The sequence below is a fragment of the Euprymna scolopes genome, chromosome 23, assembly GCF_053919585.1.
Source record: "Euprymna scolopes isolate OS-2025 chromosome 23, ASM5391958v1, whole genome shotgun sequence".
Lineage (NCBI taxonomy): Eukaryota > Metazoa > Mollusca > Cephalopoda > Sepiida > Sepiolidae > Euprymna > Euprymna scolopes.
In genome coordinates, this window is record NC_136504.1 from 38,569,677 (window position 1) to 38,588,389 (window position 18,713).

At 34.5% G+C, this 18,713-nt stretch overlaps 1 protein-coding gene and 1 pseudogene across 2 annotated transcripts in view; both read left to right on the forward strand.

Annotated features, from left to right (window-relative positions):
• The window catches only part of LOC145245838 (C-type mannose receptor 2-like), a 122,778-nt gene that overhangs the window by 79,760 nt on the left and 24,305 nt on the right, over positions 1-18,713 (forward strand). For both annotated transcript variants that reach the window (XM_080107491.1, XM_080107492.1), the window contains 4 exons: positions 2,575-2,750; positions 5,977-6,104; positions 10,133-10,266; positions 16,306-16,463. In XM_080107491.1, the coding sequence (XP_079963617.1) occupies positions 2,575-2,750; positions 5,977-6,104; positions 10,133-10,266; positions 16,306-16,463 (596 nt within the window). The remainder of the gene's footprint in view (positions 1-2,574; positions 2,751-5,976; positions 6,105-10,132; positions 10,267-16,305; positions 16,464-18,713) is intronic.
• LOC145246203 (5S ribosomal RNA) lies at positions 14,266-14,382 on the forward strand (annotated as a pseudogene).

Consider the following 18,713-nt stretch of genomic DNA (forward strand, 5'->3'; position numbering starts at 1 on the left):
CACTTCATGCTAATGGCAACATGTCGGTTCTATCTATGATTCCTTCTGAAGTTTTAAATACATATTTGCATTGCTGATGTTAGGCAGAATTTCTTTGTCTAACATAGTGCTGCCTTAAAATTATGCTTGCTTTATAGGTGAAGTTCTTGCCTTATATAATGAATCATCGTTCGTTCTCATATCAGATGGTTATACATGATTATGTAGGAATCTAATCTCGCTAGTTTCATCTTTTCAGTCCTCGGTCAAGTGAAAGCGGAATCCTTCTAGACCATAGGACAACCTTTTTGTCTGCAGACGCCCGCCCTAGAACACTCAGAAACCTACTACCACCTCCTCCCTACATGCATCCTTACATAATAATATTAGTAGTAGTGGTAGTACATAATTAAAGTGAAAATAAATAATTGAATATTCATAATAGTTTTGTAAATTGAACAATATTAATCATTACGGGCTGTGATTCTTAAATTAATTTTTCCAATTAAAAATGTGTGGTACAATCAATTTCCACATGCATTGTGAATCCCAAAGAAACGCCTAGTAATGTTACTAGAAGCGCTCGATCTTTCACCGTCCCCTAAAGAATTTGAGGGACCCCCTATACAATAAATTTGGCCATCGCCCACCTGAAGTCTTGAAACGTCTCTCTCCCTGATGGGCGATACGGACTCCATTTGGGAAAATCTGTTCTAGACTAAGGAAATTTTCATTTTTGTCCCTTTTTGGAAAACTAAATTTTCCGAACATTAAAAACCGACTATATATATATATATATATATATATATATATATATATATATATATATATATATATATACGGCTAGTCTCCCTGAAGGATTAAAAACAAGACCTTCCAAAGGGCGAATGAACTCTTTTTCTGGGTCAACGGCCGACTAGCACCCTGTATATTTGTATGTGTGTGTATATGTGTATTGGGGTAGAGAGGGCTCCCGTAAGCCGTGGCGAAGGCAACCTTTCTAGGAGAAGCAAATCTCTGATTTAAAAACCCATAAAGCGGGAGACCAGTACCCGCATTAAGCTGGTCTGCAGTTTAATCTTTTGCTGGCTATCTTGCTCTTGCTTGTTGCTGGATCTCAACATTTTGAACCAAGAGAGAGACTTAGCTGTCGTACAAAGCTAAGACTCTGTAACATTATATTTGTATAGATACTCCCTCAGACATTTTGGCTCATGGATTTTAAATGTCTGAGGGAGTGGTACTCGTCTGACAAGACGTTGCAATATATATATATATATATATATATATATATATATATATATATATATATATATATATACTAGACTACCCGTGATCCGTTGGGTCAGTATGTTATATTAGCTATTGAATTCATATATGAACGTGACACTTGTGACGTAAAGAAAATAGTTTTTTTTTTTTTGACATAACAGAAACATTTCTATGAAAGTATATTACAATGAAAAAAGAATATAGATAGATTTCTATGAGTCGTTCTGTTTATTATAATTGATTATTTTTGAAAAAAAAAATTACAGTTACTGAATTATAAGTGGTTGGCCATACTTATAGGTAAATGTGCTCTGAACAGATCTGCTTCTTTTTTTCGTTCTTTTACATCGTTCATTTCTGTATTACGTTTAAGTTATTTTAAACCCCACTCTTCCAATGTTAAATAATAATTTCGAAATAATAACGTTAATATTTCAGTGCGCAGGTAATGCGCGCATGCGCAACCGGATGTCATAAACCGGGAAGTAGGCTACATACATCATTACAAGGTCATTTGAGTTTTATAATTATATACATATTAACAAGTTACCACTTATCAAGGCCCAAAAGCTACTCGAGGATAACACCATCAGAAATGGTAACAATGGATGAGAACTGAACAGAATTTGATTATTTTAGAGGAATTTGCTAACATTGGACTTGAAAACGACCATATTGTAGTAATATTTTCGTGACAAGTGCTCATCTGAGCTCCAATCTATGGTCCCCTCTTGCCATATTTTCACGAAAAACACTCATCTAGCTGAAAACTCTATCAATAGTTTCCCACAATCTTTATCTGTGCTTAAACCTAAACGTAAATTCCATAAACAAAGCTTCTTCCTTAGAACTGCACGCCTATAAAACTCTCTTTCGTTTGCCTGCTTTCCAGCTGACTGCAATATGGTCGTCTTCAAGTCCAATTTAAACAAGTTCTTGATGAGCCTTTCGCTTAAGTAATCTAATTTACAAAATGTCCACTACTAACGATTACTACGATATTGCCCCATTGACTACAGTACACTCATTAACCCTAATCCTCGAGTGGTCTCCAAGCCTAGATAAGTTTTGACTCATTTGTAAAAAAAAAATAGGGGCTAGAACGATGAGACGTTAGCCTCGATGATTCTAATTAAAGGTGAGAGGCATCCAATTATATTCAAAGTGTCTCCCTTTCTCATAATATTTCTTAGTACTAGGACTTATACTTGAATCTTTGGGGCTTATAATTAAAATCAAAAGTTTTTTGAGAATAACATCCAAGATGAAAACGAATAATCCCAAATATTAGTTTATGCTTATTTTTCTGGTTTTGCTTTCCAGCTGATTCTTGTCCGACTGATAATGGCTGGAGGCAGATTGATGACGCCTGTTATTATGTCAGTGATGTCCTTCTAAAGTCAGAAAGGCTGAGTTGGTCAGACTCCAGATCCAAGTGTCAATCTTTGGCACCAAACATGGACAGTGACCTTTTGAGTGTTTCCTCTAGCGATGAAATGGTAAGCACATAAATGTAAGGGCGTAGCCAGGAAGGCCCTGGGCGGGGAGGGGGTCCAAACTTTCGTAACAAAAATTTTACAAAGTATTTTTCTTTTCGTTTCGTTCATTCTTCTTATAATTATGACACCTAAAACTGCAATTAATGTTCATTGAATGTTCTTATAACGTGACATTTAAATATTTCGATTGATTTTGGAAAATTTGAATATAATTACGTTGTTAAATTAATGATTAATAAATGCAATTTTGGGGTTGAGCTAATCATAACTTTTCATGTTTCATGAATTTTTTTTGTTGTTTTTTTTTTTAAGCCTGTGTACCTTTTGCTACATTCTGGTCATAATTAAATGCTTATAGATGTACGGAGCAAAACGAAAAATAAATGAAACGAAACGATATGAAAAGTTTCGTTTCGTCTTGTACAAAAAAAAAAATGAAAATAAATTAGTAAATATTTTGAACGAAACGAAACAAATCCAACCCTGCAAAATTCGCCTATGGGGGGGGGTAAAATTTTAGACGGCAAAATCGATTCACAAGCAATGAATAATTCCCCCATTAGCAGGCAAATTATTTATGACGCAAATACCTGCTTGCCCATCTCTGGCTGCCCTACTGGCGCTTTAAATTAGGGGGAAAATTCGGTCGCATTCTCCGAGGTGGGGATAAAAAAAAAACGGAAAGTATAGCTGGCTACGCCCTTGCATAAGTACAATATTCACTTAGTTATATTGCGTTGAGGAATGATATACGAACTTTTATGAACTTTGTCTTTCGAGTAAAGGTGACTCATCACAGTTTTTTTTTTTTTTTTTTATCGCACTCCGTCGGATTCACTAATTTTCTTGTTTGACATGAATTTATTAATTTTATTTATTGCGGACTATCATCTTCATCTTCTCTTAGATGACGAAGGCCGGAGGAATAGTTGACCGAAACGTCGTGAAACAACAACTAATAAAAGATGAGAATAATAGTCCACGATAAATAAAATTAATAAATAATACTCATCTCAATGAATTCCAATTAAATAATATATACCATTCGGTACGGACCCGATCATGGAAGATCAGATAATAAACATGAATTTATAAGACCAAAAAATTCAACCTTGATCGCCCCTTTGGGCCCGTGGCGCAGTTGATACAGATGTTGAATCTCTACGGTTCCAGGCGAGAATTGTCCGAAGATAGCGGTTTCAATCCTACCCAAAGCCGGCCAGAGGCTTCCTTGGTGAGATGACAACATCTACGGAAGGCAGTGAATGCAGTCAGGAGATTCAGAGTTCCTATCCGTCGTGGTTACCACCTGACGAAGGCCAGAGGAATAGTTGGCCGAAACGTCGGGAAACAACTAAGAAAAGATGAGGATAATAGTCCACAATAAATAAAATTAATAAATAATACTCATCTCAATGAATTCCAATTAAATAATATACTGACATGAATTGTTGTAAATAGTTGATTCAATCGTCGTTGAACTCAATTGGTTGGCTGATGTGTGATCCGTTTTTTTTTGGGGGGGGGAGATCATGTTACGCTAATGATATGTGTTACCAGTTTAATAACCACTCACAAAATGATCAACGCACGAAGTATAACGTTTAACACATTTATTTAACAAATTACAGATGAAATAATAATGTAGAAGTCGCTCGATGCATGACGATTTAAAGCCTGTGACGGAGACGCAGTTTAGTTCACCTCTCAAACTCTCATGGCGGACTTGCTATTCACCAAAGGCGATCACTCTATCTTCTTCAGCTCAAAGTCTTAGTAATCTGTTTTAACTGGCAAATTTAAAAAGCCTTTGTGAATATATTCGAAACATCAGGAAATTTGATCGGATGGCTTGGTGTTATTGTTTTTTTTTTTTGTTGTTTTTTTTTCTTTTCGTTTTTTCTTTTTTTTTTTTTTTTTTGCAAAACTCAATCATGTTCTGGAAAATTCAAAGCAAAAACAAAAGTTTTCCTCTACAAATCAACCAAACCAAACATCATGAATAAAATATTAAAGATTTATTTAAAAAAAAATTGAAGCATAACACTTTTATCGACCGGATTCGGCATTAAATAATCCAAAAAGTGTTTATATGTCGTAAAACAAAACAACCAAACCAAACACAATGAATAAATATTTGAAGATATAAATAACTTAAAGCATACAAACTTTTATTAAAAATGACCGGATTCGGCATTAAATAATCCAAAAAGGGTTGATATACCGTTAAACAAAATATCTAAACGAAACTTTTTGAAAACAGAGAAACATCATGAATTATTCTTAAGCTCAATATTTTTAGATACGCTCAAGCATCTCTGTCCGTCGATTGGTTTGTTTAATTGAGATAGCAACATCGGCGTTAAACGCGTAAATTGAATGAAAATATTTTTAGCAATAAGTCACCGCTTATTAAGGACTAGGGATATATTTGTTTAAATAACTAAGTGGTGGTCTTCACTAGAGTAATCGAGTAATATTGTTTAGTAAGTCGCCTTTCAAAAGTTGTAGCCGCTAATGAGATTAAGCTTTAAGCTTTCGGCGTATCTGTCTATATCTCCCCAGGCTGCAATTTGCGTCCGTATTTATGGCTTACACCAGCCAATCATATTCGCGTGTGGATGAACCCTAATATATTCATATTTATTACATTCATTTGGAAAAAAAAACATTTTAATTGTTGTAATTAGTCTTGATTTAATATTTTCTCACTGAGTCCTCTATCTCTGTCTTTTTTTTTTTTTTTTAATAGAAATCCCTACAGACAGGGTATGAAGCCACTTTATGTAAGGAGCAAAAAGTACTATTTCAAGGTCAAAAACTAGTCAACGATAAGTGTTAGATGGATAGATACCGATGCAGAAAAACATAAATTCTTTCCCCTATGTCAGAAACATCGCTCATTGAATACGAGGACTAAAGGATAAACGGGTAGCGAGAGTTACGAGGCTGCTGAATGTTAGAAGGTGATGATACTAACATTAAATTAGCGTATCTACATCGTAATTTAATGTTCGTAGTGTTATCACCTTCTATCCTCCTTTTTAATAAATAGGATCTCCCGATCGAATAATTTATAATCTGGAACCCGTGACACATGTACGTACGTACGTTAAAGGTACTACGGTATTAATATATAGATATAACACGACAATGTAATAAGTATTTTTCTATTTATCCTTGCATCCCTGCTTTTTTATCGTAGTTGCAATTGTTTTATTTCCAGTTATTTATAAAGTCGGACGCAATGTCTGAGCTAAACGGAGCAATTCCCTGGTGGACAGGACTTAACGACCAACAAACTGAAGGCACGTTTGTTTGGGCAGACAACTCGGACGTTGACATGAATATCATGTAAGTTATTTCAGTAATCGTCAAAACTGTTAGGGATGAAACAATCATAATCCCATCTCTTTACATCAATCTTCTGAGCTTAGAGAAAAATATCTTCGACCGTGAAATTCATTTTCCATAGATTTACTTATATAAAAAAAATAGCCCGGCGTTGCCCGGGTGGTTGGAGGTGTGTGTTTAGCAAAAAAAAAAAAAAAAGTGGTAGCAAGCAGGTTAGACTCGGGAAGGAGGAAAGGAACGTAAAAAAAAAACTGGCGTCTTTGCCGCTGTGCCCATCGCCAAACCGGAAGTGACGAAGGGTTAAATTAAGGCCAGTCAATCGAAAAAAGGGGATGGCTTTCGAAAAAATCGGCGAAAAAAGCGACCCCTCCTTGTAGATCGAGATGCTATTCGAACGAACGCCAACATACTACTGGCTTGAATAGCTGCCCTCTTACCTGCTCCTATTTACTTTCAAAGACAAGTTAACGTTTTCACAGGAATGTGTTGACTCAATATTTTTAACCCAGTGAAAATCGTTTTAAATCCAAAACCTAAGAAGACTATGTCAAATTAACCAAATTGATAAAAACAGTGACTTGATCAGTGAAAGCCGATTTCTCCATGTGTACCTTCTTGCAAACTTATTGTTATATAAATATTGTATTAATTAACCACGTTTATATTTAATTTATCACGTTTTTTTTTTCATTGATAAAACTCTGTTCATTTTAACTGAGGACTTGCTATGTTAATATGCATGCACGTCCGTTTAATATGCTTCGTTTCTTCTTTCGTTATTACATAACATTTATAAACAATCTATATCAATTGTTGGCGTGTTTTTTGTTAAAACCGAAAGACCTTATCGCCATCCGAACTGACCCTATCAATGTTATGTAGTTGGGTTGAACGCTGGTAGTTTCTCGTCAGCCAGAAAACAAATTCGCAACACAGTTCGTTGGTTAGAAAAATACAAAATTATTATTTTATTGTTCGCCTAGTGTGCGTGCTTCCAAGCAGTAGACGGAGGGGGAAGCAGGAGGGGGCGAATTCAGCAACGTGCTTGTGCTAATGTCGCTTTCTGACTGACTGGCTTGTTCTTCCCTGCTTATATAGATATGACCTGTTTCTTAGCAGGTGTTTCGACCCGGCAGTTGTGGGGGTCAATAACTTGATCTATTCACCTCCGGCGACATCAGTTTTTACAGCTCTACCCCCCCCCCCCCATCGCTCAGTGCGTTTTGGTTACCGACCGCCATGTGTGTGTGCGCGCACAGTCTCAACACACGACATTAAGTCCAGAGACCACGCCACAAAATGACTCCCGCACAATGACCGGTAGGATGTTAATAATAAAATTTCTTAAGTAGGAGAAAAATAATCGGTCGTATAAAGCTAATGAAAAAAAAGTGCGTATTTCCAAGTATTAGATTGGTAAGATTTAGTGCTACTAAAACTAAGCTTTTTCTTTTAACAACTATAAAAAAAACCCTCTCAACCACCGATTGTCATGACAAATAAAACCCTATCTGAGATCCCATCTTTCAAACTCTTCGACCTAACATTCACAGGAAACATGAATTGGAACAAAGACTGCTGAAGGTGGGCTCCCTCTACTGTGCTAGAAAATTACTCACATCAGAGACCATCCTATATCTCTACAAAGCCACAATTCGCTCGTGCATGAAGTACTGTTGCCACGTCGTAGCTGCTGCATCTACCACTGTCTCTCTTTCTTAGACAGGATCCAAAAAGAGTCTCAAATCTAATAAATCTTTCACTATCGTCTAAGCTTAAACCTTTGCCGCATCGCTGTAATGTCACATGCCTGTGCTTGCTTTACAAGTACTTTAATGGAATATGCTCTGATGTACTCAACATATATACCATTGATTAACACAGAAAGCAGCAAAATCTCACCCCTTCACTGTTGAGGTCCCTAGACACCGGAAGATCTTCTACCCTAATAGTGTTTCTTCTCGGATTGCTAGCCTTTATAATTCCCTCCCTCTTTCCTTCTTCCCTGACTGTCGTAACCTGCAGAATTAATGTGAACAGATGTCTCGCTACTTAACTCCCCCAAATCTCCTGTTAGACACGATCCCAAATTGTAAGCCCTTAAGTTTAAAGTGGCAATATGCTTTTTTGGGGTGAAAAAATAAATAAACAAAAAAAATTGTGTATGCTTTGTTTTTCTGTGGACACTGTTTAGAAAATATGTATCATTTGTCACGGTCTCTATCAGAATGAAAATGTAATTGTATTTAAAGGTTATTTAGTAATAATAAACGGAACATCATGTTAAGTTTGCTATTTATTATTTTAAATAAAGGTTGATATTTATTTTAAATAGAGGTTGCTACTTGTTATTTTAAATGAAGGTTGATATTTATTATTTTAAATGAAGGTTGCTATTTATTATTTTGAATGAAGGTTGCTATTTATTATTTTAAATGAAGGTGGCTACTTTTATTTTTAATGAAGGTTGCTATTTATTATTTTGAATGAAGGTTGCTATTTATTATTTTGAATGAAGGTTGCTATTTATTATTTTGAATGAAGGTTAATATTTATTATTTTAAATGAAGGTTGCTATTTATTATGTTAAATGAAGGTTTATATTTATTATTTTAAATGAAGGTTGCTATTTATTATTTTAAATGAAGGTTGCTATTTATTATGTTAAATGAAGGTTTATATTTATTATTTTAAATGAAGGTTGCTATTTATTATTTTAAATGGCGGTTGCTATTTAGTATTTCAAATGAAGGTTGCTATTTATTATTTTAAATGAAGGTTTATATTTATTATTTTAAATGAAGGTTTATATTTATTATTTTAAATGAAGGTTGCTATTTATTATTTTAAATGGCGGTTGCTATTTAGTATTTCAAATGAAGGTTGCTATTTATTATTTTAAATGGAGTTTGCTATTTTATTTTAAATGAAGGTTTTATTATTTTAAATGAAGGTTTTATTATTTCAAATGAAGGTTGTTATTTATTATGTTGAGAAAAGGTTGCTATTTATTATGTTAAATGAAGGTTTATATTTATTATTTTAAATGAAGGTTGCTATTTATTATTTTAAATGAAGGCTGCTATTTATTATTTTAAATGAAGGCTGCTATTTATTATTTTAAATGAAGGTTGCTGTCTATAATATTAAATGAAGGTTTCTCCTAATTTTTTTCAGTGAAGGTTGCTATTTATTTTTTTTAATGAAGGTCGTTATTTGTTATTTTAAATGAAGGTGGCTGCTAATAACAAAAAAAGAGATACTTCTCAGCGAATCATATTCCAAACAGAATTAGCAGAAAAAATAAAATCAAATGAAAATTTATTGCTCTGTTCAACATGCACCAACGTTAAACAAAAGAAAATTGCTAATCGGAAAGTTATTTACGGCAGGAATTAAAGAAAACCCACATATGCTACACAACAAACTTAAAGATTTTTAGCCTAACCCAAACTTAGATTAGTTTTAAACTTAGTTTGCCAAAAATCATTTTGGTTTGTTCAAATTGTGTAGAAGCATGATAAATTTAATGTAAAATACTTGCTAACTTAGAACTGAATTTTACTTAGTACTTTATGCATTACGTCACAGATTCTTATGGATTACCTATACACGTGAAAAAAGATTGAAGTTCAATGTTGTCTGCGGACCATCATGGGTTATGTGCCAGTTTCTGTCACAAAGGAGACCAAGCCAAAGAATAGGAAATAACTCCAACTCGCTTGTTCTCTGTAGCAACAACATTTATTTCCTCATTCTCTCTTTACTGCTGTGATGTCCTTCATGTGATCGTCTTCTCGAGCGTCGTTCACACCTTGCATATTATCACGAATGTTATCCACATCTTCACGAGATCTCGAACATTATCTCATCTCCCCTCTAGTCATTCACTTTCTCTTTTTTCCCCTCACCGGTGACGTTACTTTGCACACATTTATGCTATGTTACAGAATAGTCCGAGTACTCTAAACAATACAAATTATCAATCATTATCTCAAAAATATCAATAATTTGTCTGCCTTTCATAGAACGTGGGATGCTGCTCCGAATCAAGATCGAAAAGAAATGAGAAACTGTGCCGTCATGCACACTGGTGGTTTTTTAAGAGACCAACACTGCGACGGAAAGGCATATTATATCTGTGAGATGCCAGCTGTTCGAGGTGAGTAAATAATTTATACAATATTTTGCTTGTGCCTTTCTCAGTAAGTCTGTGCGTTATGCTTTGAAAAACGCCAAATACAATTTTTGCAGGCTAAACTGCTTCAAAAGAGGCCAAATATGCGAAATTTGGCTTTGAAAGGACCAATCTTAGACAAGAATATGAGAGTAACCTCCCTTTGACGTAGACAAGAATATGAGAGTGACTTTCCTTTCATGTAGCCTTGTTTTCAAATATCATAATAATAATAATATTAATAATAGTAATAATAATAATATATATATATATATATATATATATATATATATATATATATATATATATATATATACATATATATTTCTGTAATCGAGCATGTTAAATGTTAATCACGTTGCTTAATATTTGAGTCAATTCACATGGCTTAAATTCTTATTGATATATGTATATTACCATTGGTTAATTGATTTTAAATATATTAAACCCTTGGAATAATCTCTTCTAATATATATATATATATATATATATATATATATATATATATATATATATATATATATATATATATATATACACAATTATTTTATAAAAGTGTGAGAAAGGAACGCATAGTAATTTCTCCAATGGTTTTTCACTAAAGAAAGAAGTCAGTAAAACGTTACATAAAAAAAGGGAACATTCGAAAGAAACAGAAAAAGAAAGAAAAACAAGAGGTCCTGGACTGTAGAAATAAATTAACGATTATCTCTTCTCTTATATTCAAGTATGTAGCACAATATTACTTTCTGAGCATTTATTGGTATTTATTAATTTATCTAATTTGGTCAGTTCTATATTTAAAATACAATGGACAATATTTTCATAGGAATGTTAATAAACTCATATTTGCTGCTGCCTGTTATTGTTTTTTCTATAAAAAGAATAAATAAATAAATAAAATTTGTGCCATCCAGAAAAAAATATTTGTTCATTTAATATATTTCTTATTCTGTGGAATTTCCTAGTTGTTAATAATATGTAGAGCTATGACAACAGCATATTCTTTTCATTGTTTTAACTCTCGAGTGTGGATCTGTTTATATCTTATATGCGGTTATATAGAGTGATGTGGTTCTCAGTTGATTAATTGTGTCTAACTGTGTCGGATATATACTCGAGAATCAAAACAATGAAAAGAATATGCTGTTGTCATAGCCCTAGTGATATGTAATTAAAACGTTATGCCATTTTTGTTGCTGTTATTGTTGTTTGCCTGTTTGTGCATAAATAGAAACATATGATTAGTTATGAACGTAAATAGAAACATATCATAAGTTGTCAAAAATGAATAGGCAGAGTACACATTACTAAGGTAGTATATTTTGCAATGTCAGTACCAGGGTTCGAATCTAACATAAGCCTAAAAAAATTTTTAACCATATGCGTGTTTTATAAAATTAAAGAAATTAACACAATATAATTTTTTTTTTTAATAAATGACTTTTATTTCAGTTCTGAATTTTTTTAGATGAGGCATAAATGTTTGTACTGTTTAGATTAATCCGACAATTGTTCCCATCCAAAGAGTCCATTGAAAGATCAAAAGACCCTGCTTGATTCCTTTTGGTCCAATGAGAACAGTTTCCCTCCATTTTTTGATAATGTCTATTTTATTTGGCTGTATATCAGAGAGAAGGGATGCGAATTCTAGAGCTTCATCAAAGAGGTCTTGTGAGATGGAGGGTTAGGGTTAGGGTTAGGGTTAGGTTGAATGAAAGTAGCTTTCTTTTTCTTTTCGGAATATCTGAGAACCATTTAATGGTGTTCTTGTATTAATCCAGTGATTAAAGATCTAATTGTTTTCTATTTGTGAGTTTATTCTCTCTAGGATTGTTTTACTAATTTTACTTATTTCAGATCTTCTGGGATTTATAAGTTGTTTGTGGTTTGGTATCGAAATCAATTTTATGGTCCTTAAGCAAAATATAAGCTTCTTTTTCATGCAATTTTCCTACTCTATTGCTAATATTCAGGTTATCTGTAATGCACTTACTATCTAAGTTAATGTTGTTTACTAGATCAATGTTGGATTTTTTATATGTGTGGTTGATATTTTCTTTGATAAGTTTTTGATATTTTTGTTTATTGTAAATTGTGGAATTTAGAGGGGGTGCAATAGATCTTAATTTTTTTTAGGTGTTAAACGACGCTGGGTCACATCGTAAAAATTTACCGATTCTGTACAGTCGTTTAAAGAATAATAAAAACAAACAAATAAAATCTTTTCAGTCTTTTTCAAGTATTTTTTTTTTAATATTTAAAAAAAAACAATAAAAGCCAAACATTTTTCTATCCACGTGGAATTATTTTTCCAGCTAGAAACTTATTGAGATTACCAAATTATTTTATTTGGTGAGAGTTTGTTTTTTTATGTTTAGAAGTTTCTAGGGGCAAATAACTCTGAAAAAAGTTTTTAAAAAGGTTGATGGTGGAAATAAATTAAATTAAATATATTATCAAGTTAATTGTTGTTTAAAGTTTATTAAATAACAATTTTAAATAGAACACTTAAAACAATTCTCTCGCTAAAAACATTAACTAACAAACAGCTATTTAGTAAAATCGATTTTTCTTAATGTAATATGCAAATGAGGTGATCTCTTAATTGTATATTTTTCCAAGTATCATACTATATATAGAAATAAATGAAAGATTAAAGTAAGACACGTTTTGTATATATTAATCAACTTGTGAACAAAAAAAACAACAAACAGACAGGAATACGAATTTATATATATAGATATGTATATATTAAAAAAAAGCTCGTCTGAACTCCAATCTCTGGTCCCTCCTTGCCAATCTTTCACGAAAAATACCCATCTAGCTGAAACCACTGTCAGTAATTTTCCCCACCCTTTAGCTGTGCCTTAATCCAAACGTAGATTTCATGAACAAAGCTTCTTTCTTAGAACTGCACGCCTGTGGAACTCTCTTTCGTTTGCCTGCTTCCCACCTGACTACAACTTGGATGTCTTCAAGTCCGACATAAACAAGTTCCTGATAAACCACCCCCTTAAGTAATACACGTTGATATTGTCCCATTGATTACTGTACACGGAATAACCCTTATCCCCGAGTGGCCTCCAGGCCTTGATAAGTGGTGACTTCCATGTAAAAAAAAAAAAAAAAAAAAACTATAGATCGAAATTTCATCAGAGCATGTCTTTTGTGATGACCATCTTTTGTTTTTGTTAACTCCTTACATATGCATTAATGTCAATCAATCAGGTGGAGAATTGTTCTTGGATTCTCCTGACTAATTCTTTTCCAACTATATATGTTAGACATAGTCTCCAAATCTACTATCAAATCATTCATAGAGTATTGTTACCATATTTGGCCGAGTGAATCCCATTTGAGGGTTCTTGATAAGATGCATAAAACTATCTTTTTTTTCCTTTCTTTGCAACCTCTCTCTCTATCTCTCTCTCTCTCTCTCTCTCTCTCTCTCTCTCTCTTTCTCACAAACGTGATGCTGCTAGTTTTAGTCTTTTCTTCAAATACTATTATGACATGTATTCTTCAGAATTGTCTGATCTATTCCCTGCTTCCTTTGTCCGAGCTTGTTTAACTTGTTAGTCTAGTGGTCTCCATCAATTCGTTGTTTTGATATCTCATTATAATACAGTTTCATATTCCAGTAGCTTCTTTCCAAGAAATGCAGACTTGTGGAACTCTTTTCCTGCGGACTGTTTTCCTACTACTTTGGTCTTTTGCAATAGTTATCTTTTCGTTCTTGTTAGCTCCTTTCATCAAGTGCTTTTTTTTTTTAATGTATGCATTAATGTCAATCAATCAGCTGGAGAATTGTTCTTGGATTCTCTTGAATCATTTTCTCACGAGCTGGAATACTGATTTTAAAGAGATCATTGTACAGGGTGTTTGCCAATCTCATAGTCGCCCTTTCTCTTAGTCATTTCCCCGGGGACTTCTTCGATTATAAAAAATCTCACCTGTCTGTTAGTATGTATGTATGTATGTATGTACGGCATAATCACGTTGACACACCGGTTCTCATCAGACCACCAAAGTTAAGCAATGTTGAGCCTGGTTAATACCAGATGGGTGACCAGTTAGGAATTCTAGGTGCTGTATATGCTTTCCATTTATCTCGGCATTGTTTCCAGTCGTCCTGAACTTCCACTTGCCACTGGTATTCAACAATGTCGACTCAGGAGAGATGTGGTTGAGATTGCGTAACTCTTGCTACCAAAATTTCATGCACGGGCAACCTTATAGTGGATATCTATAGTCTGCCAAGACTGAAGGAAGCCTTTTTTTTATGTATGTACAAACACTGACAAAATTAGTAATGTTTGAAAGCTCAGTTTCTCGGTTGACAAATATCCAAAAATTGACTAAACACATTCATTTCTTTCACCATCAACTGGGCCTTTTTATACAAGGAGAGGTCAGTTTTTCATTTTGCAAAGTTATCATACGTCTTGCAATGACTAAGCTCAATTTTAACGGCGGCGACGTCATATATCATGCTGGGCACAGCGACTAAATTGTTCACTTTTTTTCACTTCCTTTTCCTCTTAGCGTTACAGGTTCGAGCCTGCCTGCCTTCCTGCTTACTAATTTTTTTTTTTTTTTGCGCTCGCACGGGTACTTGCTGTTATTTTCATTTTTTTAGGGAGTTGGTTAATCTTTTTTTGTTTGAAACATTTTTTTTATCACTCTGTTGCTCAATACACTTACCATAAAACCTCTCCACATTCAGACAACGCCAGGTACCCCCGCTAGTCTAATATGAAAGCAAGTTTTATTTTGTCAGCCCTAAGCACATGTCCAACCCATTTGAGCCACCATCTTGCTGTCAATCAGTGACGTTTCATATATCATAATGTTATAATCTTTAACGTGACTGTCGGGCAATAAACATATTTTTTATATAAAAAGACACATGAGTACTATTGTGCAACCATGTGCTCTCTCTCTCATCCGATCCTTAATCTCAGTTACTGCCACACCTTGATTAATAATCCTATTTCAGCTTTCCTTTGTGTGTCTTGGTGAGCGACTTCCTCCCGATTGCCCTTTTGCTAACCTCCCACTCGATAATAATCACCAACCCCAACGCTTTATGTCATGGTTTCCTTCTTCTTTGCTTTCTCTTTCAGCTCTGACCACGTCATTATTTCTCACACATTGACCTTCTAAACGTTAATATCCGCATCTTAGCATTCTGTCAAGCTGTTTTCGTCAGTTAACATCAGCTCATCTCGATCTTCTCCAAGCCACAACCAGCGTTCAACTCTCTCCAGTTGCAAACTGTCCTCAACTGCCGCAAACTCATGTCGTCATCTCTCACGCGTTGGTGGGCGCTTACAGTGGTTCACAAGTATGAAAAAAAAAAACAATACAAAAGAAAATACAGAAAACACAAACTCCAACAACTTCTGTATATATCAGGTGTACTCTGGGTGCATGTGTGACACCATCGACTTTCTAAACGTTAGCATCCCCCTCTCAGCATTCTGTCAAGACTGTTTCCGTCAGGTTATGTCAACTCATCTCGATCTGTTTTGAGCCACAACTGCATTCGACTGTCTTCAATCGTCACAAACTCCAAACTGTTCGTAAACTATCACTAACTAGAAACTTATTACACAAGATTCCCTGAACTTTAATTTCTTCTTAAGATCTTTTAAGTGTAAGGCTTAAATTTTAGACATTTTTTTAGAATCAAAATAGTGTAATGTTACAAAATTCACTGTCACCCTTAAAACTAACGTATAATATATCATCCGATATTTTATCCCAGTTACTGCTACACCTTGATTAACAATCCTATTTTAGCTTTAGTTTGTATGTCTTGGTGAACAACTTCCTCCCTATTGTCTTTCTACTAATCTCATTTGTTTTGCTGATAAACTTATTTCAATTTTTTTTTTTTTTATATTATTTTTACTCTTTTTTTTTTTTTTAAATACATACTTTGTGAAAAGAGGAACGTCCGTAGTATCACATTACATTAGAAAATTATTATTTTTTTTATTCATTTTCTGTTCCAAGAATACGTGGACTTAGGCTGTGGCAGTTCAAAATGGATAAGAGCCAGCCATTATTGTTACTACTTTGCACGGACTCAAAGTTCCACGTGGTCAGAAGCCAAGCAGAAATGCAGGCGTTGGCACTCTGAACTTTTAGATGTGAACTCGTGGGATGAAAAGGTAAGTATTGCACGTTATATTATACTTTCTTTTTTGCCGTCAAATTATAACAAAAAAAAAACTTGGAATTTAAAAAAGAAAAACTGAACCTGAAAGTTTGAACTGATCCAGCTAAAATTAAGAAGGCTCAACTTTGAAATAAAAATTATGTAAAATGTTTCGTTCAATTTTACACTTTACACTGTTATAAAACCAATACAGCATAATCAATACTAACAGAAATATATTTATTGACCTGAAAATCGAAAATTTCGGGGAAGGTACATATTGTTGAGAAATAAATTTTTACATTTTTTTTCAGATATCGATCAGTTTGTGGTACTTACATTGAAAATAGCATTTTCGTCTGTTTGATATGCTCAAGTACAGTGGTATAGCAAGGGAGAGGGGGGGGCGAGAGTTGCGGTCCGCCCCAGGCGGCATGTGCCAAGGGGTGGCATTTTGAGGGGGTAAAAATTAAAATAATAAAAAACAAACAAAAAAATCTGAAATCTTATACCAAAATGAGTTTTTAAGGTCGTAATACGTTTTTGTGTTTTATGCGTATAATATCGGCATAATCGCGTTCACACACCGGTTCTCATCAGCTCACTGAAGTTAAGCAATGTTGAGCCTGGTTAGTATCAAATGGGTGACCATTTGGGAATTCTAGGCGCTGTATGTGCTCTCCGCTTATCTCGGCATTTGTTTCCAGTTGTCCTGTACATAGACTTCACTTGCCACTGGTATTTAACAATGTTGACTCAGGAGAGGTATGGTTGGAGATTGCGCAACTCTTGCCACAAAAATTTCACACACAGGCACCCTTATGTGGGTATCCATAATCTGTCAAAGAGTGAAGGAGCCTGATTGTTTTTTAAACGAATTTTTCATCTGTAGCATCAGTTTTATGTTCAGTGAAAATAAATATTTCAAGTTGAATGCTCCTGTTTTATATAAAAGAATAATTTATTGAAATGTTTCGTGGAATAAGATATAATTGTTCTATACCAAGCCCAGCTATTAGCGCTGCCAGGTATGAGTGCTCTTTCTCGAAACTGAAGCTCATAAATAACTACCTCCGATCAACAAATGGATTATTAACAGCTCGCTGAGAGGGTGGCGGTTAATCTTACAACCTCCCCAGGTGGCAAATATAGTTGCCACGCCACTGCTCAAGTGTTAAGAATACAGCATATTTGAAAATCACAAATATTTCAGAATTTATTCATAGTCATCAGAAATTAATTATGCAAGGTGAGAGTGTTGAGAGTCACTGAACTTTAATTTCTTTTTAAAACCTTTTAAGCGGAAGCTTTAAATTTTATACATTTTTCTTGATTCAAAATAATGTAATTGATTTGGATAAAATTTGAATAGGTATTCTAGACATAGACTTTAGTATCATAATATTTGAATTTTGGTCTCCATAAGGACATAAAAGTGGTGGAATTAATTTTACACATACTGCATTCTTCTACAGGATGGAACAATAAAGTTTTCACCCTAAACACTTAACACTACAGATTTATTTTAAAGCTTTTATTGAAAAAATCAATTCCGGCAACTTGATTATGTAGGAGATCTGACATCTATTCAATGTAGCTGTCTTCAGCCTCAATCACCGTCTTGGTATGGGTCCGGAACTGGGAGTATGTCTTTTCTACAAGCATCGGCAGGAGCTCGGGGAAAACTTGGTAGATGGCGGCGATCAGGCTGGCTTTGGTGTTGTGGGAGGTCATGTTGGTGATGTTCTCGACGTATGACCAAACGAAGAAGTCCAGTGGGTTCGGGTCTAAAGAAGAGGGATCAAATGAGAGAAGAGTACAAAGTCGTAGCACTCCTTCTGTAACCAAGCCTGGATCTCTTTGGACTTGTGGGCTAGCACTGAGTCCTGCTGCTACACCTAGAGTTTGCCAGCGGCCACCTGATTGCATGAAGAAATCACCACACTCTTCAACACATCCAGGTACGTTTTGGTGTTGACTTTCAAGCCAACTTCGAAAATGTGAGGTGGCATGATGTGGCCCTCACTTGAAACTACATCACATCAAAGACCATAACCATGGCTGGAAACTTTGTTTTCATCACCCTGGACACATCCCTGTTATTCGTGGCAATCCAGCAATGCATTTTGAGGGTGTTAGCAATGGTCCTGTTGTCAGAAATTGGATCGGCAGAGAGCATGAGTTGTACGGCAGCGCATCTCTGATCTAGCTCGTTGAACATTGTGTCACTTTCAGATAGAAGGCTGCTATCGTTCTTGGGATT